Below are 25,512 nucleotides of genomic sequence, written 5' to 3'. Positions count from 1 at the left end.
GTGCGGGGGGGTTGCGAGCAGCCGGACACATTGATTTCAGCAGTGGATTTGGCTGGGGGTGGGGGGTGGAGTTGGGAAGTGTGTATGCTGAGCAGCCGGACATAAAGCTGGTGGCAGTGCAGCATCTCCAGCTCCATGGGCCCTCCCAAAGCACGGGGCCTGGGGTGGTTGCCCCAATTTGCCCCCCACTAGGGGCAGCTCTGACTGCCAGCATGCCAATGGACCCCTACCTTCTTCGGCTGTGATGTCCCCCCATTCAAAGGGACTTTCAGCCCATATGGGTTTTGGCCTTGCCTCCAGGCCAGTCGGGGTGCCATGGGAACCTCCTGCCATCCCCATAGTTTCTCCCTTATAACCAAGCTGTTCCATGAGCAGCAGCTCAGCTGGGTGTTGTTGCTTCAGCTGCCAGCAACAGACTGCTGGCATGGTCCTGATGCCAAAACTAAAATGGAGGCAACTCAGTCCTCTCCACAAATCGCATGGCCTGGTCTGTGGCCAAGTGACCTTCTCATCAAGGCTGGCCCACACCAGCTGGTTGCCCTGCTGTCTGCTCTCACCCTTGAAGTGGTGGGCACCGAAGGTGCTCTGCCACATAGGTCATATTTACTCTTATTGACAAACCAGAAGCCCAGGCACTAGTAACTGTTGCATAAACTCTAGCCAGTTCTGATAATACTTGAGTTTTCAGTTCAGATTTGTCACAGTCAAATGACAAATGCAAATGACAAACCTGAATAGCCCCACTACAGAGAAAAGTCACAGTTCAAATATGTTTTATGTTAAGTTTAAAAGCTTTTGTTGCACTTCTGTGTGGCATATAAGCCCAAATTGTTACCTATGTGTTTATCCACTGATTCATAGCTGCTCTTATTGCTATACTCTACACAATTAGAGTGGGGTTTATGTTTATTTTATAAGGAATTCTTGTTCCCATGTCTACATTATCTTCACAAGCTTATTCAGTTTATAGACACATTCTTCTTCTCTTTTGCAAGCCTAACCCCAGCTGTCTTAGTTATAATCTTGTGTGTGCATTCCCTACTGCTAATGTTAGACATCTGTTTTTAGAAAAGAAACAAAAAGAATAAAATATTGTAAATACTTTACAAGTTCAACTTCATTTTCTCTTTAGTGTTCTGGTGGGAAAAATTCTTTCTGTAAACTCTTCTGACAAGGGTGGCCTGAAGGTATCTAAATTTAAGGAGAGTTTCATGGCTTTTCCAAACATAAAGAGTTCCTCAGTTTACAGAAAAAGTGAGCCACATTAATTACCTGCTGGGTTTTTTTCTTCCTCCGTGGCTGTCTATATTTCCCAATCCTTTTTGCAAAAATCTTCACACACATATTCCTCTCTCTTCCTTGTGTGTGTGTGGACACACACACACACACATGCACACACACATGCACACACCCCCTATAGAGAATTTAAATATATACATTTTCCAGTCTGTAAAGGTTTTTCTTTTCTCTTAAGCTTTCAGAACTTCGGATGCTATGCTTATATGAAGCCCTGGTACAGGTTCTGATAAAGTGTGACAGTGGTGTAACTAGGGCAGAGTGAATGGGACCCTGGGTGCCAACTTGCAGGGAGCAGAGACATGAAAAAAAAAAGTGGCTGCTGTTGGCAGCTGCATTATCACAATTGCAATCATGAGGCAACCAGAAGTGACCACTGATCATGTACCCCAGGCACCCAGCTGCATCCCGACGCTACTGAGGTAGCTTGCCATATCCAAGCTAAATTTCTTGTAGTATTCCATGTTCTTACTGGTCCAGTGTCATGAGTTCCCTCCCCTACTAAATGGTGTGATAAGTACTTCTCAATCAGGGTACAGCTGTATCCCCTTTTTTGTGCAGGCTTCTTTGTTAAATCTTTTTCAGAGGACTACAGTGTTCTTATGGTTCTTAATTAAAGCATGCCTCCTCTCAAGTTGAAACAGCCCTCCTTCTGAGTCTACTTCTAGTTCTGGTAAATATAGTCCTTGGCTTCAGGAATTCCAAGCCTTTCTTTCAGGGTGGCATGCTATCAACCAGACAAACTACTTCTCCAGGCAACAGGAATTCCATTCTTGCTGAGAGGACTGATAGCCAAAGCCTCATTTTTTTCAGCTCTCTCCTTTTTCATTCAGTCCTTTCCATCCTGAGTTTTAGAGAATTCAACAGATGTCAGTCTCCTCCTACTATTAGTGTATCCTCTCTCCTACAAGGAGGTTGTAGAATATATGCTGCCATCTCTGGAGGGCTCTGTTGCATGAAAGGAGACTTGTCCTTCCAAACAATAAGACTCCTATACTTAAAGAATATATTTGAGTACCCCATACTCCTGGAAGTTTGGTGGGAGTATGCTGTGAAATGGGTTGGTTGGTTTGTAGACCCCCTGACCCTAGAAGGGCACAGACCACACCTGATGCAAACCATTTTATATTGTTTGAAGACATGTATGAATGCTATTTACATTCTCATCACCTACCAGATTTACAGCATTTATTCATATTATGTTTTGATATTTTTGATATATTCTTTTCCTCATAAAGAATACTTGTTCAGGGTATGGAGATATGAACAATTAATTGTGGGGCAAAAGGGGACAGGGTTTAAACAGTGTCATCTGTTCCATGGTAGCCGCTATTTGTACCCTTTGCACTTATGGCAAGTGGAAGCTTATGCCATAATGAAAGAGAGGCAAGTTACCATAGTTTAGCTTCTACTTACCATGAGGTGATACAGAATATAGCCCCTCCTGAACTCCCTATAATCTCTAGGTAAGTTGATAATACTCATTTACTTTGATATGATGTTTGCTGTTGATTCCTTCCATCCACATTGTTCCATTTTAAATTTTGAAAGTAAAATTTCTTCTCCAATAACTCTGTTGCTCTTGCTTTGGCATATATATAGTTTCCCTATGTTTTTTCAGCAAAAGCCAATTTGGCTGGCCTCCCTTCAACTTAGTCTGCTGAGTGCCAGCGTTAGTACTGTTTGTCAGCATGAGCATTTAACAGCACTGGGGGCATTTTTCCTTTAGAGGAACAGAAGTGCCTTGCCTATTGTGCTGTGAAGGCACAAAGCAATTGGGAAATGAATTTGAATATATTTTTACTTTCTTCTAGAATCTTCACTAACTTTCTTAGCAGTTCAAAAAATCATCAGCAACAAATAATTGGTTAGCTGTCCTGGGGGGAGAGGGGATTTTTCAGTTACAATTAATGATAATGTATTGAAAGGAATATTTTAACAATTCTTTCTGGTTAAAAAAAAAATCATGCTTGTTCAAGTTAGCAAAAATCAGGATGTGAGTGTGCATTTAAGCATATCATCTTTATTGATGATGATGTTTCAGCCAAAGCAGCAGTGAGAGTACAGTTATACTGAATTGGGCTTTATAGCAGCATAACTTATTCTTCTTTGGAAAAACATCTTCATTTCGGTAACACTGTGCTTACACTAACACTAGCATAGTTCAAAAAGGGTCAGATTTTTAGTGGAGAGAAATTCTAACCTAGGGTAGAGAACACGGTCTACAAAGGGAAGACAAGCTTATGTTTGCAGACCAAAAGATCTTCTTGTAGCAAAGCAAAAAAGGGAAAATGGTTACATTTGATTCAGAGACTGTGATTTACTGAAATGCACATGAAGCTTGAAGCCAGGAACTTAGGCATGATAAGGCCTCTTTTGTTCTTGACCTATGTGGCCTTGGTAAGGCTCTGAATTTGGGGTATGCGTACAGTGCAGGCACAGATATTACTATGCAGTCTATGGCCAGATAAAGAAATTACATATAAGCTAGTATAAGTGATTGGAAAGTGGTCTAAACCTGTAACAGAAAAGATGTTCAGTGCACAATGACTGGTTTAAAAATGGTGGAACCCAGTCTAAGATAGACCTGGATGCAAGTAGTATCAGACTTAATCAGTTTAGATTAGACTAGTCTATTGAACTTGAATTTAGTGTAAACTGCTCCATTTGGGGACAAACAATCCCCAACATACTTGCGGACTTGGTGGTGCCGTACTGACTAGCACCACAACTGAAAGGGACCTAGGGGTAATAATAAACCATAGTATGAACATGAGCTGCCAGTACGATGCTGTAGCCAGCAGGGCAAACAATACCCTGGCATCCATCAACTGATGCATCTCAAGCAAAACCAAGGACATGATTTTTCCACTTTACTCAACTTCAGTGAGACTGCAGCTGGAGTACTGCATCCAGTTCTGGGCACTGCACTCAACAAGGACATGGGACAGCTTGAGAGAGTCCAGAGAAGAGCCACCCGTGTGATCAGAGACTTGCATGGCAAGCCATACAAGGAAAGTCTGAGGGACTTGGGCCTCTTCAGCCTAAAAAAGAGACGGCTGAGAGGGGTTTTGGTAGCAGCTTACTGTTACATCAGTGGAATACATCAAGGGCTCGGCAAACAACTATTCACAAGGGCACCCTTGGGGAAAACCAGGAGCAATGGCCACAAACTCCTGGTAGACCGTTTCAGGCTTAACACTAGGAAAAACTTCTTCAGAATCAGGGTGTCCAGACTGCAGGATAAACTCCCTCCAAAGGCGGTTAAAATTACCTACCCTGAAAATCTTTAAGAGGAGACTAGACAGTCACCTTGCTGAGGTCACCTAACCCCAATTGTCTTTCTTGCCTAGTGCAAGGGGGCTGGACCCGATGATCTTGTGAGATCCCTTCCAGCCCCTTACAATCTATGAAACTGCTCCTGACTCAAGTTAGATTGCAGTCTGCCTGCATCTCAGGTCTGCAGCCCTCCCTTTCCACTCCCACCTCTCACGTGGAGGTAATCGAGAACTCAGCTCCTGCTTGGCTGCTCTGTGCTGTCAGTGACAAGTGGGAGGGGGGAGAATGGAGCATCTGTAGTTCTGTATTTTTCTATCTTTATACAATATGCCCAGGTTAGAGAGATGTGACACTCTACAGAAGGAAGGGGTGGGCCCCTGGGAGCTCTAGCTCATGGCAAGCAGCAGCAACAGGGAAGGGCAGACAGAGCAAGTGAATGCATGGGGTGGCAAGGCCATGGTGCAGGGTGTCAGGGAGCAGAAGTGTAGCCACTGCCTTCTCATGCCACTCCCAGGGTGTGTCCAGGGTGTGTCCAGCCTGGTCCTGGGCAGGCATTGCTGCTGCCAGTGATGCTAGCAGGGGTTCGGGGTGTGCGTGTGTGTGTGTGCACATTCAGCCTGGCCCTGAGTGGGCACTGCTGCTGCTGCCACTGCTGCTTGGTGGGGCTTGGGGGAAGAGGGTGATTAGCTTGTGGGGGGTGCTGCTACTGCTACTGCTGCTAGCACTCAGTGGGACATGGGACTTTGGTCTCTGGCAGGGGTGGGAGCAGCCATGCCCTTGTGACTGTAGGGGAAGAGGCTCCAGTCTGGAATTTGGTGCTGGTTCCAGGGATGGGAATCCTTCTCAGAACCACCCTAGCTCATAGTCCCAGAGCCTGGACAGAACCAGGACAGGGCAGGGACGCTTTGTGTGCAGCCAACCCAGGCTGGGAATGTAGGGTGCACCACTGGCAATGCTGGCTGCCTGTAGCTAACAGCTCCCAGACAGATGATAGGGCCACAGGGGCAGGTGTGTGTCTGGCAGCCAATTAGGGATGGCCCATCACTTGGCTGCAACTGGCTTGCCTCAGCAGCCTCCAGCATGCTGGGTCACTTGCAGGACGACCCCCAAGCTGTTGGCCTTATCCAGTGCAGGCAGCTTTTGTGTGCCCCTCCCACCCACCAGTGAAAGGGCAAACTTGTATTCTGTTCACTCCCAAACTAACGTAGTCTTCTTAGAGAAACCCATGTAAGTCTGAATCAGCCTCAGGTTTTTTGAATGTGTATGTAGCCTGTGTGTGTGTGTCCAGTGTATACAGCGTACTATGGAGGTACCTGAACTAGCTTTGAACTAGCCATCTTGGGCACTGGTAGCTGTAGAGCTTTGGCAACATGTATCTTTGTGAAGGTGAATTTACCCAAGCATGGTAGTATAGCGATACCTGAGTTACTTTTAAACTGTACTGAAGTCACTCTTATTAGTATAATGTAGACATACCTTCAGCAATCCCCATACCAATCCCCTCTATGTACAAATGGGTCCTATATTTTTTTTTTAAGAAACAGAGAATTTTCTAGTTGGAGGAGTACATAAGCAGGGACAAAAGTAAAGTTAACTTCATTCTCTAAAAACTCTATGTTGACTTCAAGTTTAGTTTTAAAAATGGTTTAGTTAGTTCTTACTTTCATGGTACTGATTTGTCTATCCTTAAATGTCAGGAGGAGTTGGGGAGTGAATTAATTGTTATTCTGCAGTTACTCCTAGGGTAATATCTGATTGTACACAAGACTGATTGATTGCAAACCCTAAAAAATCAGAAAAGAATAGACATTGGAGATGGAATTGTTAATTGTGAAATAAAAGATGAGTGGTAATCTATAGAAAGCATCAGTATATGATGAGAAAGTATGGAGAGAAAAGGAGATAAAATTATATAATTTTGAATAACTTCGGTTCAAATTGTTCTCATGCCACTCTGTGTGGAAAGGAGTGAAAATGGTAATGAAATACAGCAGCAGTGGGCCGCCACCTGACAGTTTATATGTGTAACCTACAGTGCTTGCTTTTATTATAGAGTGGACTCCAAGGCCACTAGGGATTGGGACTAGGTGGTATACAAACAGGCATGAAAAAACAGCTTTCCCTAAGAGATTTGTTTTAATCTTAGGATAAGTGACATTGGAAGAGTTCCAAAAATGAAATATTAAGCAATATGAACAGTAGTTTGCTATGTGTATAAGGTTGCACTATTTTTTCTTTTTTTCTTTAATTAAAAATAGACAAAGGAGGTGTCAACTATGCCCATCTGTCCTTTCATCCATTATTCATTACCTGTTTTCTTTCAGGCAAAGTTAGGGGAGCTCTGAAAGGGCAAAGGAAAATAAAAACACAAAAACAACTTGTGGTTTCAGGCAGGCTCTCGGGAGGGAAATCTGTAAAGTGCAGTTGATTTCAGTCAATTCAGTGTTGTTCAGGAGTATATAAATTTTTGAGCAATGTTGTGCCCTGGGGCATTGCATAGTAAGAAACTGAAAGCTGTTATTTGTTGCTGCAGTAATAATCTAAACTGGTGACAGTGCTTAGAGTGGTCTTTTATTGAGAAAAGAATGCTTTAAGCAACAAAATACTTTTTTTCCCTCAGTAAAGACGATGTATTGCTGCATTTTGCCATTAGATTGATGTAGTGAATTATTCCTTAAGCATCCGCTAAGGGGAGTGTGGTGCTGGACCAGCCTTTCTGGTTGCTATGACAACAGTGGGGAGTACAGTCTTTCAAGCTAAGTGCTGCTAAAGCAGGTGTCGGGTTGCATTGCTGTTCAGAAGCTCCTGGATCCTATGGAGCCAGGGAGCCTTTCCATTTCCCATCTGAAACACCTTGACCCCCCTCAAGCTAGTGAATGAGTATTGTCAGACTCCTATGAATGAAGATGGTTCACCATTCAGGCTCTATTCAGTCTTTCAGACAGCAAAAAGGTCAGTAGAAACCTTTCTTTCTCTCCCAATGAGTGTTGAATTATTAAGTCTGTATGTCCTTGCAGTATGTACGAGCATCAGTATACCAGCTGCTGATGGACCCAGAGCTGTGTGAGATGCAGATGTGTGTTAAAGTCTTGTAATAAATTAAATATGGTTTGTAAAATGACTACTTTTTTGTATCATTGCCAGACAAGGAGCACTATGAAGGGTATAGATATATAGATATAGATATTAAGTATGGAAATTGTATCTATTTTCTGAAAAGCATTCAAGGATTTCTTTTTAAAGAGATATGTTTTGTCCTTTAAACAATTGGCAATTGTTATTTCAGGGCAAGAGAAAATGTGCTTGGCATAACTGCCCTTCAGCGATGCAGAATTTTGCTTTGAATATGTACCAGTGCAGCTGAATAGCATTTGCTTTAAAAAGGTTAATGATCACTATCAAGTAACACAGAAGTCTTTGCTACTTTATAAGCATGCTTTTACTATGCCTGTGCTGATGCTGCAGAGTCTTTGACTGCAGAACCAATCTAATAGTTTACTGTGTGGGGGCAGGGGGTTGTGTGTGTGTTTATAACTTTATCCTTTAATACAACACTGTTTCCTTTGTTTTCCTTAGCTGTTGTTTTACTTAAATCTGTAACAAAAATAAATACACTATACATCATTTTTTTAGGTTGTATCTCCCTCTTATTTTCTGCTGTTCTTTTACTTGGATGATACTATTTTTGTGCTGTATAGATAGTAAAAGCATAAGTCAGTACAAATCATGTGCAGAAAAATTACTGTGCCTATTTCAAAACTTCACTGCAAAAAGGTAAAGTATTTTATTTTAATACTTCTGTATCAGAAGCTTTGCAAATGCATGTCAGTCAGCAACAGTGATCACTTTACTTTTAGTCACTTCAATTTTTCACTTGGTGCATTAATGATCTAGTAAATAAAGTTCCTGAAGGTTGGGGTTGTTTCCATTTGAATTACTTACTACTATAGAAAATTAAGTATTTCCTAGGGAAGTAATTATTTTGAAAGATACGGAAGAATCAACATTTCTTTTGTTGCAGGAGGTCCATTTGTGTTTTTACATTTATCATAATTCTGTTAGGAAATTCTTAGTTCTTGGGCTTCAGTAAGCCCTACAAATTCACCCTAAGCTATGTTTTATCATAATTCGAAGGATACACTGTAAGAATACTTGCTGCTTTTTCCACGTGTTGATTTTTAAAATTATTAGTTTAGCGCTGAGTGGAAACAGAGGAGTTTGAAGCAGTCTTCACTCCTTTCATTCCCCAGATAAATTCAGGTCTTTACACTGAGATTCTTGCATGGTGTGCTCTAGCTTTTCTTTTCCTGTCCCAAGTTGTAAAATTTTAAGTAAATTCATTTTCCAAATGAGCTCCTGCATTGGTGTAGTAACTATTTTAATCCTCCCTATCTTCAAAGGTCATAAGGTATTTAAGCACAGGGATACACTGCAGCTGAGCTGCACCTACACTCAGTTTGTAAAATCCAACAGTGCCTTCTGAGCAAGTAGTGTCTTTAAAGGTCTTAAAGGGATTTTTCCATAGTATTCTTAGAATAATTCTGTTTTTAAAATATTAAAAATCTATTCCCATATGGAAAGTAATTGGTGTAACAAAGTGTCACTATAGTAATGATACTTTAGTAAATTCTATAATTTTTTTTACAGATCCAGGTCTTCATAATGTCTTAGCTATATTAGTATTTTTAATGAGCTGCATATTCAGAAAAAGATTCTCATTCTCCCCTCCATATGCCATGTACAATTCCTAAGTACTATGGCTTTACACCATTGGCAGGGGTAGAGGTGGAATATGTGGTGTAGTAGTGGGCAATACAGCCCACTTTAGCACCCATGACAAAAAAAATGGCATGCTACTTTCTGAGATCCTGTAGACCTCTTGCAGAGCAACATGGGGCAAAGAGTGAAGGGCACAACTCTTCCTGAATGAATTATCCAAATCCTTGGCAAAAGAACTGCCTTTAACCTAATGCCTTTAACTTTTGTGATCCTGCATAAGGAAATCAGTGGACAGGATTGACCAAAGGAGCACTGTAATATAAGCAAGGGGAAAAAAGGGAAATACAAATGCAAGAATAGGAAACAAACAAACAAGCAAACAAACAAAACAGTTGATATTTCAGGGCTAGAAGTAGCAAAAAGCCTAGCACTATATGAAGTTTTTGAAGTAGATTTCTCAACTTCAGAATGTCAGAATATGATTTTTTTTTTCAGCTTTCCTTGAAAATATCCTTGCTGTAGTATGTTTGTGTCAGGTTCTTGTTGTCTTAAACCTATTATGTGTTGTGTTTCCTAGCTGCACACAAACATGTGCCCTAAATTCTATGTTCCACAAAATCAGTTATAATCTTTGTGGTATGGCCAACTGCCCATCACAGCTGTGCTTTCCATGCTTCAATTGCATTAAAATCAAGTTACTGTTCTGTTTGGAGGGGTTGAAGGGGGAAGGGGATGTTTTCAACTGTTTTTCCTATGTGGACTCTCATTTCTGTAGTAGCCTGTGGAGTCTGGCATAATCTGGGGGCTTGAAATATGGGGGTCTTTGCTGGATTTTGTACAGCCAAGGGATTAAGAATACTTTAGCTTGGTGAGCCTGAGGCTTGGGGCTATAGGGAGCTATAGTTTGACTGAGGGCTGGGTAGATGTTAGCTGTATCTTAAGCTTGTTCAGCCTGTGGTGTGTTGGAAGTGGGGATAAGAGGAGCAAAAAACTAAGTACATTTTTAAAAATAATAAACATTGCCTCAGGCCATCCCTAAGGTTATGTAAAATTCATACTGATTTAATGGAGAGAGGTAAACTTCTATAATCCAATTTATCTCCTTAGTCAATGCAAGCATTCAGTTGTAAGCCAAACAGTTAAGGAAAATAGATATATTTTTCTCTAAAACTTTACATGTAGTGATTCCTGCAGCTTTCTCTAAGTATGTTCCTTTCCAGGGCTTGAAAGGAAAAATCCAAGTTCTCAGATTTCGAGGTTTTACTATAAGACACAAAAGAGTTCTCAACACAAAGAAGAAACACATTTATACCTCAATATTTTGGTTCCTTTCTATATAGTTTAGTGAAGATGGTTCCACAAAAGGACGCTGGCATTAGACTATCAAAAACAAAGCAAATACAAAATGAAGTTCTGTTCTGAAAAGCCATACCATAGCACAACATTACATTAACAGCTACCTGTAAAAAGCTCCTAAAACACTCCAATCTGTAGGTTGAGTATTTCATTTCTGTCCATTTAACCCTACCACTTCTTTCCTGATCCATATGACTGAAAATATCCTTGGTCAAAAACAAAAATATTCCTAGAGTTAGACTAAACCATGTCCTCTGCATGGTAGTACTTTAGATCAGTTAAGCCATCTGGACAGTCCTTTTGTCACTATTTTTAATCTGGGTTGTGCTAGAGTGCAGATGCTTTGTCTGATTTTTTTTGCTACGGCTCTGTTCCCAACTATATATATTTTTCTATTCCATGCATTATTTTATACCCTTAAATTATTTATCTTTTCAAAGTGTCTGATGTGATTTGACCGCTTATGTAACATCAGAATGGAAGGGAGAAATATCTTGTGTTTATTTTACTTTCCTCCCATTTTTACTTACTGTTGTCAGTTTAACCAAGGGAATTGTGTACTGCAAAATGCACTCAGGCCCATGACTTATTAGGGTCAGTACAAAGTTTTGGATGTATAGTTGGTGAAGATGAATAGCTTTCAGCAAAAGGTTAGCCAACATTCACGCTTGACAAAAATTGATTTTTAGCTTATTCAAAAATCCCTTAGGTTGGTGATTAGCAAAGCTGTAACCTTCCAGTCTTTGGGGTTTCTTTTTTTTCCAGATGAGATCGTATTTGAATCTTCAAAGAGATCAGAAACTCAGAATGATCGATCATAAACTATCATTGTCTTCATATGGTATAGTGTGACCAGGGGTTCCAGCAAGGTTAGAATTCCCTTCAATAAGTCATTGAATAAGTCAAGTTTTTCCTCTGCCTACCATACCACAATCAAAGTTCCAGCAGCAGCAGCAGGGCTTTCTAATGTAGGGTCTTTGGTTCTGGGGCTCAATAAAGGATTTAGTACCTGAATTTAAAAATGTAAGAGTCTAACATTCAGCCTAGATTTTAGAGTACAATCCAAAATACAGAGATAAACATCAGACTCCCAGGACAGTGTCAGAGTGGTAAAGTTAGGCACTTCAGAATGGTATTCTAAAACCCACACAGTGAGACTGAAGCCACCTAGAATCAGCCAATAGATCATGGATGTTTGAAATGTGTCCCTCTTGAAAGCTTTGGTGCCTTACACCAGGACTGTAGGCAGGTAACTCTATCCACTTGGAGATTTACCATTCAAATCATCTCCTAAAGACAGGTACCCATGCTCTTACTCGCCAAAAAAACTGCACAGGGGTCAATCTTTTTAAACACAGTGGTAATGATGCTGCCTACCTTATTATAAAATGACCTATTGGCTATGATACCTATGACCTAGGAGATCTGTGTTAAACTCCCTTCTTATTTACTTCATATATTTCACCCCATTCAAGAATGCCATAACCTACAAGCCTGAGGATATTTTTGGTAGATGATTTTCTCTGGGCTGCCTCTTGCTGTTGTGCCATAACTTAGCAAGGAATGCAAGATTCATGAGGATAAAGAGAGAGGGAGAAAGAAGGAAAACACCTGTACAGTCTGGTAGTTAGGATGAGTCACTTTTGAAAAAGGAGACTGGGATTCAGGTTCCTTCCTTGAAGGACTGATACTGTATTTCAGCCCAGATGAGTTTAATTGTGGAGGTGGAAGGGAGGTGGGGAGGCACAGGACCCATTGTTAGAGCAACTGAATGCTTTAAACACTAAGCTACACGGCTGTGCTCTTTATTGCTCCATCTTTCTCTAGCCCCATGAATCTTGCATTTATTTCAGCACTGGGGCCACAACCAGAGGAGTGGAGAATGCTTCAGCCTGTCTAGCCTATAGCCCACATGCTGTCCGTGAAGGAACAAAATTAAGAGTGCTTATTCTGTTTATCTCTTGACTATCTGGGTGATTGCTGGCTGCTGATACTCCTGGCGGCAACTGAAGCAGTTTCAATTAATGCCATAGATTCAAACAATATAATCTGAAAATTGCTAATTCTCATGGGCTGCAAGCAAATAAGGCAACACAAAACCTGAATGAATAGACATGTTAGCTCTTTCTTATCCCACAAATACCCACATTTGTGAGCTCAGTTATTCCCAGTCATAGACTGTGGTGCCTTTTCACAGGCATCTGTTCACTTATTGGCAGGGTAGCAGGAGCAGTTGAGAGTTGCCTGCAGTCTCCAACTATCCTAAGCTGGCACTTCCAGAGCTTCCATTTCCCAATCCTGCATGCTGTCAGAATTTCCCTGTAAGGCAATTCTCGGGATATCTCTCAAAAAGGCATATCCCTCTGCACTTGCAAATGTATGCCCTGGGAACGGAATCCCCCTGGAAGTGTTTCCTTCAGCCCACGTAGCATATGGCTATGCCTCAAAGATTCTGCCATTTGCAGACATGTGCCTCATCTGAGGGCATGGCACCCATGGCTGTTATCCCACAGGATTGGGCTGCTGGAGTCCCAGGGGTAGCAAGGGGCTGACCTTGCAGAACAATGGCCCTATCAATGTCTGTAAATACCAGAGAAGTAGATCAGATGTGATGGGACTCATCCCGGCACAGCTGATCCCACATCAAAGATTCATACTCAAGGTGATATAAATGTTAAAGATAAGTGATTAATGGCAGCCTAGGGTGCATACACATGTACTAAGTCAACTTAAAATAAGTTGACTTAAGTTATCCTGTCTTGGAGCACACATACAGCTCCTTGACATGGTTGCAGTCATCTTGTGAGCTAAGGTAGCTTAACTAATGTAGCTGAAGATAATACACTTCAGAGGTGTATTATCTTGTGCTGCATTTAAGTTGACTCTGCTCCACATATGCGTATATACTCTGACAGTTAAGCTGACTTAAAAAAGTGAAGTCAGCTTAACTGTCAGAAAGTTAATATGTGTGTATGGTGTCTATGATGCACTTATGTCAAATGACTAGGCCTTGGCTCTCAACTCATGGTTTTGGTGTCTACCTATATGACTAATATATCAAGCATTCTGAGTCAAGTCAGTTAAATGCTTTGACAGCAAGCCACAAGGCTTGATTTCATAACCAAGTTCCTGACAGCCTGAGCTTTGGAAAAGTTTGTGTATGAAACCAAATTTTGTGGCTGGAATTGTCTATGTAACAGGCAGATGCAAGATATCAGACTCACAGCTTCCAAAAAGTTTTAGGGTTGCTCAGAGATTGAATTTTGGGTGGACTTGTCTCTTGGCAAGATCTTTTACAAAGCTGTTTTAGTAATAAAAATTTTAAAGAAGAAGAAAAGTTGCTGTGTAGTAAGGCATATTATTATCTACTCTGTAAATATGGGATCTAAATAATAAGCTTAATCTAACAGATATTTGTGTTTATTCAACTGAGACTTACCTTCTAAATGACAGTTTGTAAAGATCATATTTTTCTTTTGTGTATGGAGAGCTAGAGAAGAGTAGAAATTCTGCTGAAAAAGATTAAAATGTGAAGTTTTGCCATGTATAGATTTATGATAACTCTAACACTTCTAATTCTTATGGGCCAGGATAATAATGAAGAGGAAGCAGTTTCTGCTATGTTAGCAATATTGTTAGGCAGGAAGGCTGTTGCCAGATCCCATTACTCTCTCACTTGCATGCATGGGCCACATCCACATGCAGGGGCGTGCACTTGTAGCAACAAATAGTCGTGGCACATATTTGTGCTGGTAATTTGTGCCTCAGCACACACACCTGGACATGTGCTTTGTCATGGGACAAATGGTGCTGTTTTGGACAAATTGCCCTTGTCCAGCTCTTCAGTCAGGGGGAGCTGAAGGATGGAGTCAGCACCTGTGCTGGTTCCAGCAGTATAAACCTGTGGCCTGGTGAGCAGCTCAGGACTGTTTGCCCTCAGGAGCTTCCAAGGCCTGACTAGTTGGTGTTTGAAGACACCAGCTTCCTGTGCCAGCTGAACTGCCACAGCAGCCCTGACTTAGAGTGGCCCCTGCATCCTGTACACACTGCAGCAATCCAGCAGCAGGGACTGCCACCTCGCTGAGACCCACTGCCACCTACAGCATCCGCCCCCTTGGATCCGTGGCCCCATGGCTGCATCCAGCCATGTGTGTATCATGGTTCATCCAGCAACAGCAGCAATAGAGCCGGCCAGCCAAGTACATTATCACAAGTGAGGGTCACCCCCCTGATGGCAACACATGGGAGTCAAAGTGCATGAGGTTTTCACCACCCATCTGCAGGCCCATCTCTTGCAGTGATCTCTTATTCTGCAGTATCTTAAAGGGACTACATAAGAAAATGTTCTGACAATATATTGAAGGACAATGACCAAATACTTAAAGGCATTCAGGCATAATTGCTTACACAGCTGCGTGAGCACCATTCTAGGTATGTTTCTACATTGCTGTAGTATACAATTCTTCAGTAATGATCAAATTACAATAATTACCAATTTTAAACTATTTTAATTGCAATTATTCCATAGAATAATTTTTTATAATTTGTCATAGCATTATACATTCTGCAGAATATGTAAGCATAAATACACATATCTTAAGGTTTGGTGTGAGTATGTATGATATTGCTTAATAATACCCCAACCATACTATAATACTGTGGTTCTGTTAATAATTTCTATTTCCTGCTCTGGGGAAATGCTGAGAATTAAAAACCTACTGCACACTCAAGTGGTTTTGTCAGTGGCGATTGTCATTTTGCCTCTGGGGTAAGAATAGCCAGTTGATGATTGTTTAAGATATGAATATATCTATATACTAGCTTGTTAAAATTCCAACATGTGTAGCTTAAGTTCTCTGCCTGGTAAGCATTATAATTGATTTCAAAGTTTTCTAGAGGATGGTGAAGGAAAAAAAAAGTCCTGTACATGATAAACCAAAATAACTGAGAGATCTATTTTTCCTGGGTCTGTACTCTCTAGGTCTGTGTTTTAAAGGCTGGGACTGCCAAAATGTTCTGTTCCTGTTGTGTCCAAACTCACATTGCACCCACACACGGACACAAAATAGGACATGATCCCCAGACAAGAACTATTCTTACACATGCAAATGGAGGGTATTTTGGCAGCTGACTACTGCCCACAATAAATATTTTAAAGACATGCCCACTCTGTTCTGAAAAATTGCCCTTAATGTTCTTCAGGGAATGGAAGTGATTGCTGAAATTCTCCGCCATCTTTTAGGAAAGATGGCATTAAATGCTAAAGGAAAACATGATGGATAAAATAATCTTTCTGCTATGTCTGATTTTTTTTTTCTTAATCTGCTGAATATTTTTAAAGGTTATGAAACGCATGCCAAGTGCCTTTAATGCAAATGATTGTTACTAATTCTTCTATGGTATTGCTCTGACAAAAGTCTTACTGCCACAGCTCGGTTGTACACAAGTAAAGAACTTGTTACTCATCATAGTTGTCTATGAGTAATGTAAACCGGCTCATCACTCATGGCCACTTAGACCCATTCAAAAGAAATTACATTAGCACTAGTGGTTGGTACTTATGGTTGTCTTGTGTTTGTAACAAAGTAAGGGAGAGAAAAAAAGTGTGTTTTTCAAAGCAGTTCATTTTCACTCTATTCTGTCTGCTTTAGAGAGATACAAAGGAAAAGCAACAGGGTTGCCAGGTTGAACTCCATGAAATAATTTGTAACAATAGTTCAAGTATATACATCAGCCATTCTTCTCCAGGAAGAAATAAATGTTAGGACTGATAAAGGATACTTAATAATCACATCAGGCCAGGAAATGTCCATGTTTTCCACAAGTCTTCTATAACAGTGTTACGAAGAACCTGCCTTTCAAGAAATCAACCTAGTGGAAATCCTGAAAAAAATCAGCCAACCCCTTTTCCAAATAGATCAATTGATTAAATACATTGTTATAGCAAGGAGCAATCTAATATGTGCATTGCTTCTATGCTGAGGCCTAATATAAAGCCCCCTGTGACTCATGACTTCACTGATCTATGAGGACTTTGGATCATGTCTTTTGCGACCAAAATATCTGATGTACAACATAAGCTAGATCATGATTGACCTTTTTCAAACCCATGTTACAAGCAGTTCAGAAGCGCTTGTTCCAAAAGCTTTGACAATATACTAAGATTTCATTTATCATCAGTATGTTGTACTGAGGAAATATTGAAAATTTGAAGCCTACTGCCTGCTTCAGTGTCTGTTTTTTCAAAGCTGTCAGTTTGCCTTCTGGATATGGACAGCTGAAAGAGCTATATAGAACTTCTTTTAGAAGAAGCTAGCATACACCACAGTATTTCTCAGCTTTTCTGGTCTTTCTGAATATGCACACATTACTGTTTCCCAGGACCAAAATTTGAGCCCTGTCTTGAGAACAGTACATATGCAGAGGTATTCAAATCAATGGGATTCTTAATGTGAATAGTCTCATCAGTTTTATAAGAGGGGTTGTGGTAAATGCTCATTTCTAAGTATTTTAAGTCATATTTACAACATGTTCAGTTCTTAAATTGTTCTGTTTGAGTCAGATTCCATATAGGAAAATGAGGGAACATATGAATGTTCTATCCTTACGGGGATAGGTAGGATTTTTTGATCTGTTTAAAAGTGTTTGTAGCCAAAAATAACAGTTGTTGTTTCTCCTGAATTAGGATTAATCTCAGCAAATTCAAGAAAGTCAACATTGTCTGACAAGTCTCCATAGTCAGCATCTGTAGAAATCAGTCTTTAGAGAATGCCAGAATTGTATTTTTAAAAGGTGCCAACCAATAGAACATTGTTTCATTTGCTGATTAGCTGGAATTCTTATTAAATTTGCATACAATGTTGAGAGTGCCAAGACAACACATAAATAACAAACTACAAGTTGGCTATTCACAAGGCCTATATAATTGCTCAAGACCTATAGCTCATCACTTTGGGTGTCTTTACACATGATCTGGGGATGGGTGGGCACTTTAGAGTGACTCAGACAGCTGGTCTAATCAAAATACTGCAGGGTCTCATGTATTCAGTGTCCCATGCTTCAAAATGGCGTTCAACAGGCTCTAGTTAAAGCACCCCCACCACTGTGCATGGAGGATGCTGGAGCACACTAATTAGTATGCTTCAGCAGACTTGATTAATCAAACCTTCCCTGATGCGCTGTAATTACAGCAGTGTCCCCAGATATTTCATAGATTTCATAGACATCAGGGCTGGAAGGGACCTCGGGAGATCATCGAGTCCAGCCCCCTGCCCAAAGGGACCCTTTTGTACTGCAGGCACCCTTTTGTACTGCAAATATTAACGCTGCCAATGGCAAGCTAATCAGGTTAGAAAATATTAGAATGGGAATAAAAGTAGTATATACGGTTTTACAGACATACGTGCCCTGCATGTTCTTATATTTTAACCCTAGCTTACAATGGGTCTTGTTAATTGTGTTACAGCTTCTTTAATTCTTATTTGAGACTGACTGCTAGATTTTTAATGCCTTTTATCTGTCTTTTATCATGTGTACATCTATGCACTTCTTTCTACATTATATGTATAGACACCATATGCCTCATACCCACTCATGAAAGGACTAGCTGGCTCCAGGAATGGGTAACAGATTCAGGTCTTAGAGACCACTATTTCACATCCCTTCCAGCAAATGAAAATTACAATTATTTGACAGTCTTTTTGGGAAAGTGTTAACGGATTCTAAGTTAATTTTGTAGCCAAGAGATGTCTATATCACAAACACTGAGTTGGATGTCACCTTTTGTTAGGGGTCTCAGAAGTCATGATAGACTGTCTACAAATGGATATATATTGAACTGCTCTGCTTCTTTTGGTCTGTTGAAGTTCTCTATGGAAATATTTGCTGTACTCTATTTGTTCTTTGGACAAGGCATCTAGTCTCCAGTATTGGTATTACAGTCATGTTCCTGAAGATTAAATTGGCTTTCTTAGAAAAATGTAATTGTCTGTTTTCTGTTGTAGTGTGGATACTTCTTCTGCCTAATCTATTAATTTTCTTTAGTCCACATTTTGTCTGTAAGGGCACTTTAATAATAGGTGACTATATGGGCAAAAGAAGCAAAGGAGAGAAGGCAAATTAAATGAATATGGAAGGGCCCCCAAAAAGCTCTGAAGTTGGGAAAATGGAAGAAGGGATTATAGGAGAGATTTTCAAGATACAAAGTCTGCATCCAGACAAGTGTGGTTCCCTGGGGATAAGTAGTGGTGGCATACCTTGCACTGCAGCTATTCTCCCTGGGAATGCCTGTGCCATGTGCATATTTGAACACAGCAAATTAGCCCGGGTGGGGTAGAAGAGGCAGGGATAACTTACCTGGTGTTCTGGGGGCCTTCTGAGGCTGCAGCAGCGGCGATTCTGCTGTGTGGAGCCTAGCCGCCAGACAGAGCATGGCTCCAGGTGATGTGCTTTTGAGTGGTGTGTGTTTGAGCTGCTTTACATTTTTTTTCCCCATGGGTTTTTTTGACCCCTGTATACCCCTGCAGCATGGAGAACATCTAAATGTGTGGTATGTGACACCACAGATGTGCTCATCTGGACATGGCCAAAAAGCGAATTGATATCCAGGGTTACATGAGATGTGGGAATTAAAGAAATGATATCAAGGAATAGAAGTATAAGTTGAAGATTTCTAGTTTACAAGTAGAAAAATAAGCATTGTCATTTAACTGCTGTGTTTAACAACACTGCCAGCCAGAGTGTCACAAATACCTCAGTAAATCCTTGTCCACAGAATGCCATGTCAGCAACAGCAGAACCTTCTGTAAAGAGTATTAATTTCAAAAGGGCAACTACTAAATGAAAGAGAGCAAAGCAACTTATACAGCCAGGCACTCCTGAAATTTTTGAGGTGTTACAAACAATACGTAATCAAATAGTATAATGTGCAGTAATATGACAGGGTCCAAATTTCCACAGTCTTAAAACCTGTATTAGGTACTGAAAGTTTACCAGTAAAATTGAAATTAAAATAAGGCCACACTATCTTTCTTAGGGTATATATTTAAAAATATAAACACCATTATTTTGCATTCTGTCAGTTAATAAGAAAGGCTTTTTGTTATTAACCTGGACAATTCAGGATGCTGGTTAACTGCTCATTTTAACAATCTGACCCTTACTCTACAGACAGTGTTTAAGCATCCTCTGCTCAGCATTGAAAAATCTAATTGACTCTTGAGCCCCAAGAGGAGATTTCATATAGTCAAGTGTCTAGAGATGCAAGTAGGCAGCCAGTGGGATTTTTTAAAAAACACTTTAGTGTTTATCTTTCATTGAAATCAATGGGGTTAGGTGTTAAACTTGTCTTACACTATTCTGAAAATCCCATTAGGTAGCAAAAATTTTTAAACAATCCAGCTGCTTATTTTTAAAAGTGATTTAGGTACGTAATTAAGGTAGAGTGTTCATTTAGGGCAAAATACCTATTTCTGATTAAATATATTGTATGGGCAATCTTATTTGGGCATAAGGGAGTCCATGTAAATTTAATCAGTTAAAGCTATTCTATAATAATTCCCTCTATAGCAAGTCTGATTGAAAGTCAATGATCTTTTCGGTTCCTGAATACCTACATAACACTTAAGACATGTCCAAACTAAAGTCCATACAGTGATTGCTGCTTTTGTAGACCTATTCAACCTAGCTTTGAACCAACTAGCTTGATACTGCACATACTGCAACACCAGTCAAGAAACTGGGTAAATATTTGGGCTCTGTAATGCAATAGATGTAATGCCAGCTATTGATACCCAGGCTGGCTAGTTTAATATTTGATCAGGTACATGTGTGGCAGTCACTGCAGTGCTGATGCAGACTTTGGGCATGGCTTTCAAATTTCTGAGTGGCCTGGGGCAGCACCCCCTCTGCAGACCAAGTAGCCTCCCCAGGCCCTCGTAGCCTGCCCTGACCCCAGGGGCATTGGTGGGAAAAGTAAGTCAGAGGAGATGGGACCCAGAGCCTGCAGCAGCAGCAGCACTAGATGGAGTGGTCAGATGAACTGCAAGTTAATTAAGTTGGAAAGTCCTTACTTAAGGTATGCCTGTATTGCTTCCACAGCATTCTTAGGAGCACCCCATCATTTCTACTTCGCCTGCATTAAACCCAGAAATAAGATAAATAAGCAGTTCTAAGGGCACGCCCTCATCACAGCTCCCAAGATCTCTGTCTCCAATGCATTTGACATGTTCACAACCTTCTAAGTTACTTATGTTTAATAGTGGCAAGTGGAGATGCACCTAAATACCTTAAAAAGTTAACCCAAGTCTTATGAGATGTGTTATAACCCTAATAAAGCCAGCTTTACAGAACTCTACTTCTGCATTAGAGAAAACATTATGTGGCACTGGAGACACAATTCAGTCAATTACAACAATGTTTTTCTGAAACTAAACAGTGGAGGGAAATCAAATCTATTGATCTTTGGAATGTACAGCTTACGCAGCTCTAAGAATTGAGCAGGCTGGACCAGTTTCAAGCATCATTTATACAAGTGCATGTCTGGAGTAATTCCACTGACTTAAGTAGAATTATTTTAGCTTCACCCCAATGTAACTAGTACCAAAACCTGGCCAAAAGACTTAATTTCTACTCACAAATAAAAAAGGAAAAACTAAAAATTCCAACTATTACTACTAATAATTTGTACAACAGTAGCATTATGATTCTGTAAGACTGAGATCTCCTTTTTTTATTAGGGAGACTATTTAGGGATGTCTAAGACAGGAGGAAAGCCAACATGCCTAAATAGAAGCAGAGACCCTAAGGATAATTTTGTAGCCCCTGGCACAAATGCTATTCCTAAATTATCCAGAAAGATGTCTATCTAGTTTTTTTCTTGAAAACCTCCACTGACATGCTCCACAGTTTTCCCTGGCAACTTTTTCCAGTATTTTATTGTTCTTACAAGTAGAAGGTCCCCCTCTACACCCGCTGCCCTCCTGACATTAGATCTAAATCTACTTTACTAATGTTTAAACACGCTGTCTTGTGTTCTATATTAGGGCTGTGCGAAACATCATTTCATTTCTCCATCCATTTTGCCATTTTGAAGGGACAGTGTCTCTTGTCATTGTTTCGAAGTACTGTCACATATCATTTTGTTGAAACTGTTTCACCTCATTACAACGTTTCACCAACAGGCTATAATGGGGAATCATGAAAATGCCTAGAAGGTTTTTTTGCCTGATTTAGATGTGAATTGCAGAGATGGCAGCCCCTTCTGAGGGCATAAAGCCTGCCAAGTTTCAAGGAGATAGGTACAGAGGTTTCTCAGAAACTGCACCTCAAAGTCTTGAAAGCAAAACTCATGACACTTCCTGGCACCAGCAGCCTCCTGTCATAGAGCATGCCGATCCGGGGCCCTGCACCCCTGGGAGGGCTACAGGCTGTGCCGGACTCCTCCTGGGGGTGCAGACTCCCAGATCTGTGCCGGATGACAGGAGGCTGTTGCTGCCGCCTGGGACTGACACTGGGCACAGTCCGCCCCCAGTGCCGGGCTCTATGGAGCCCGGCCTGACAGCAGGAGGTGAAGCGCAGCCCTGGCTCTCCCTGTCTCCCACTGCCAGGCTGCATTCCATGGGACTGGTGAAGCTGATCGGAGCCCAGCCCTGGCTCTGCCCATCTCCCACCACTGGGCTGCTCTCCATGGGGCTGTGCAGCCACTCAGAGCGCAGCCCAGTGGTGGGAGGCAGTGGTGGGAGGCAGGGAATGCTGGGGCTGCACTTTGCCTCCCACCACAAGGCTCCGCTACATGGGGCTGCGGGGCTGCTCAGATTTAATAGGCATTTGGGCTGGAAGGGACCCCGGAGGATCATTGAGTCCAGCCCCCTGCCCAGGGGCAGGAAGTCAGCAGGGATCATAGGATCCCAGCAAGATAAACATCCAAATGTCTCTTGAAGGCATTCAAAGTGGGTGCTTGAACCGCCTCCGGTGGCAGTCTATTCCAAACTTGGGGGCTTGGACAGTAAAGAAGTTCTTCCTTATATCCAACCTGAAACAGTCACAGAGGAGTTTGTAACCATTCGATCTTGTCATACTTTGGGGTGCTCTGGTGAACAGACGTTCCCCCAGGTCCTGGTAAACACCCCTGATAAACTTATAGGTGGCCACCAGATCACCCCAGAGCCTGTACTTTTCCAGGCTGAAGAGTCCTGAGTCCTGAGGCTCTCAGCCTCTCATCATAAGATCTGTTTTCCTGACTTCTGACCATGCGTGTGGCTCTCCTCTGCACTCTCTCAAGCTTCTCCACATCCTTTTTGAATTGTGGAGCCCAAAACTGGATGGAGTACTCCAGCTGTGGCTTCACCAAGTCCAAGTACAAAGGGAGAATGACATCCCGGGATTTGCTTGAGAAGTATCTATGGATGCAAGCCAGCGTTTTTTCTCGCTTTACCAGTCACAGCATCACATTGAAAGCTCATGTTCATCTTGTGGTCAATCATGACCCCTAAGTCCCTTTCATCCATGGTGCTAGCCAGTGTAGCACTGCCAAGCCTATAAGCATACTGCAGGTTTTTCATCCCAACGTGGAGAACCTTGCATTTTTCAGTGTTAAACACCATCAGGTTCTCTCTACCCACTTCATGAGCCTGTCAAGATCTGCCTGGATCACCCTCCTGTCAGGTATAGATGCTTTACCCCAAAGGTTGGTGTCATCGGCAAACTTGCCCAGCCCACTTCTGACACCAATGTCAACATCACTGATGAAGATATTAAAAAGTAAAGCCCCTAGAACAGAGCCTTGAGGGATCCCACTGGTTACAGGGCACCACAATTGACTTCCGTCAACCACCACATTCTGGATCCTGCCACGGAGCCAATTCCCCAGCCTGCAGATTGTGGTGAGGTCAAGGCTGCCATTAGCCAGTTTTGCCAAGAGGTGATCATGGGATACCAGATAGAAGGCTTTTTTGAAGTCAAGATATATGACATCAATCTCTTCTCCCTTGTCCAGGTGATAGGTCACCTGGTCATAAAAGGAAATAAGATTGGTCAAGCAAGACCTACCTGCAACAAACCCATGCTGGGTATCCCTCAGGATATTGCCATCAGCTAACCTGTATAAGATCGACTCTTTGATAATCTTTTCCAATATCTTCCCCCGGATAGAGGTCAGGCTGATGGGTCTGTAGTTTGCTGGATCCACTTTCCTCTCTTTCTGGAAGATAGGCAACATATTGGCTTTCTTTCAATCATAGGACACTTCACCAGAGCACCAGGAGTTCTCAAAGATCTATGCCAGGGGCTGAGCTATGATATCTGGCCAGCTCTTTAAGTACCCTTGGGTATAAACCATCAGGGCTAGCTGACTTGAAGGTATCCAGCCTGAGCTAGAAGTACAGCTGTGCCAAAGAAAAAGAGCACAGCCCTGGCTCTCCTCTGCCTCCTGCCACTGGGCTGCTTTGAAACTCAAAATGTTTGAAAATTTTGAAATATTTCAAGTGCCCTCATTTCATTTTGAAGCTAGTTCAAAGCTTTTTGTTTCATTTTCAATTTTGCTGTTTCAAGCTCAAAGGACATTAAAACAGCTTCAAAACAAAACGCTTGGCAAAATTTTGCACAGCTGTATTCTCTATGACAAGGAGTTATGTATTTTTCTGCATATTCTTAATGGAATTGGTTTGGTCTGTAAATGTCTTAAGCCTATTCAGAATTTTCACAGAAGTCCTACTGGTCACCTTCCATTTTCCTTCCTGTCTGCTCTCTCTTGTTATTTAGGTTGAGATATTTGAGGTTTGATAATAGAACTGCAGTAGAAAGTGGCAATAACTAAAACTACCCATTGTGTTTTTTAAAGTCATCTCCTACTAGATTATGGCTTGGTCTACCAAAGAAAATCTTTTCATTATGTGGGTATTTATACACTCTATCCACGTTACCTCAAATCTTTGAAGCTAACTAGATAGCATTTTTCAAATTACAGGCCTCAGATCTTTTTATTCATTTGTGGCATTCTTTATTGCTTTTCAATTTTTCAGTATCTTTTTTGAAAGTGTGGTCTCCTAACAGTGCCAGTTTTTTCAGGATATTATCATTCAGTTAGAAATGATATTACATCCTTGCTGTATTTGATACTGCCTTTCTTACCCATCCAATGACCGTGTTCTATTCTTGAGTTTTTACATGAGAGGGAGAGCTCATAGTCATTCAGTTATCCACCACAACCTAAGCTATTTTTCAATATCACCATATGCTAGAATACAAGATGAATAGAGTATCCATGAACTAAGGTTTCATTGGCCTTAGAACCACTGACAACAGATTTCTCTGTAATTAAGTTAATTAGTTGTTGAGTCATTTAAGGTCATTTACAAGAAATACCAGACTGTCTCACCACTGATTCATTCTTGATCTTTCGATTGACCTTAGTAACAGTGTCTGGACCACAATATAATGTATAAGGCAATTTGATATTCAGAAGGCATGAAGTGATAATGGATTATACCATACTACTGATCCCTATTTGGTAGATTATAGTATGATGAATATACACAGAGCTGCCTCATTACCAATTCCAAATCACTCATTAAAACTCTCTCGTCATGTTATGTACAAAAAGTTACTTTGCCAAGGTGATATATCTGTTACCTGTCATGCTAACCAATGTTGCCTCCTTGTTTCATTGCAACCCACTGGTTGTCCATATCCATGTGCAACAGGAAGCTAAAGGCTCTTGATACTAGCTAGGGGAAGATAAGAGATGATCTGCACAATACATCACTTGGTGGGAGAAATAGGGCAGATATACTATCGGATGTAAGCCAGGGGCTACAGGCAGCAGAGTCATTCTGCAGCAGGAGAGCAGGGCAAAGCGCCCATTAG

At 41.2% G+C, this 25,512-nt stretch overlaps 1 protein-coding gene across 3 annotated transcripts in view; it reads left to right on the top strand.

Annotated features, from left to right (window-relative positions):
• Positions 1 to 25,512, top strand: part of ANO3 (anoctamin 3) — a 445,370-nt gene that overhangs the window by 154,865 nt on the left and 264,993 nt on the right. Inside the window, exon 1 of one of the 3 annotated variants that reach the window (XM_019551830.1) lies at positions 7,358 to 7,527. The exons of the other annotated variants lie outside the window; for them this stretch is intronic. Coding sequence (XP_019407375.1) covers positions 7,476 to 7,527 — 52 coding nt within the window. The 5' untranslated portion in view covers positions 7,358 to 7,475. Of the gene's footprint in view, positions 1 to 7,357; positions 7,528 to 25,512 lie in introns of those variants that run through there. 3 annotated transcript variants of the gene reach the window in all.

This window comes from Crocodylus porosus, unplaced genomic scaffold, assembly GCF_001723895.1.
Source record: "Crocodylus porosus isolate Cpor-Errol unplaced genomic scaffold, CroPor_comp1, whole genome shotgun sequence".
Classification (NCBI taxonomy): domain Eukaryota; kingdom Metazoa; phylum Chordata; order Crocodylia; family Crocodylidae; genus Crocodylus; species Crocodylus porosus.
This window is presented reverse-complemented; position numbering and strand designations above follow the sequence as displayed.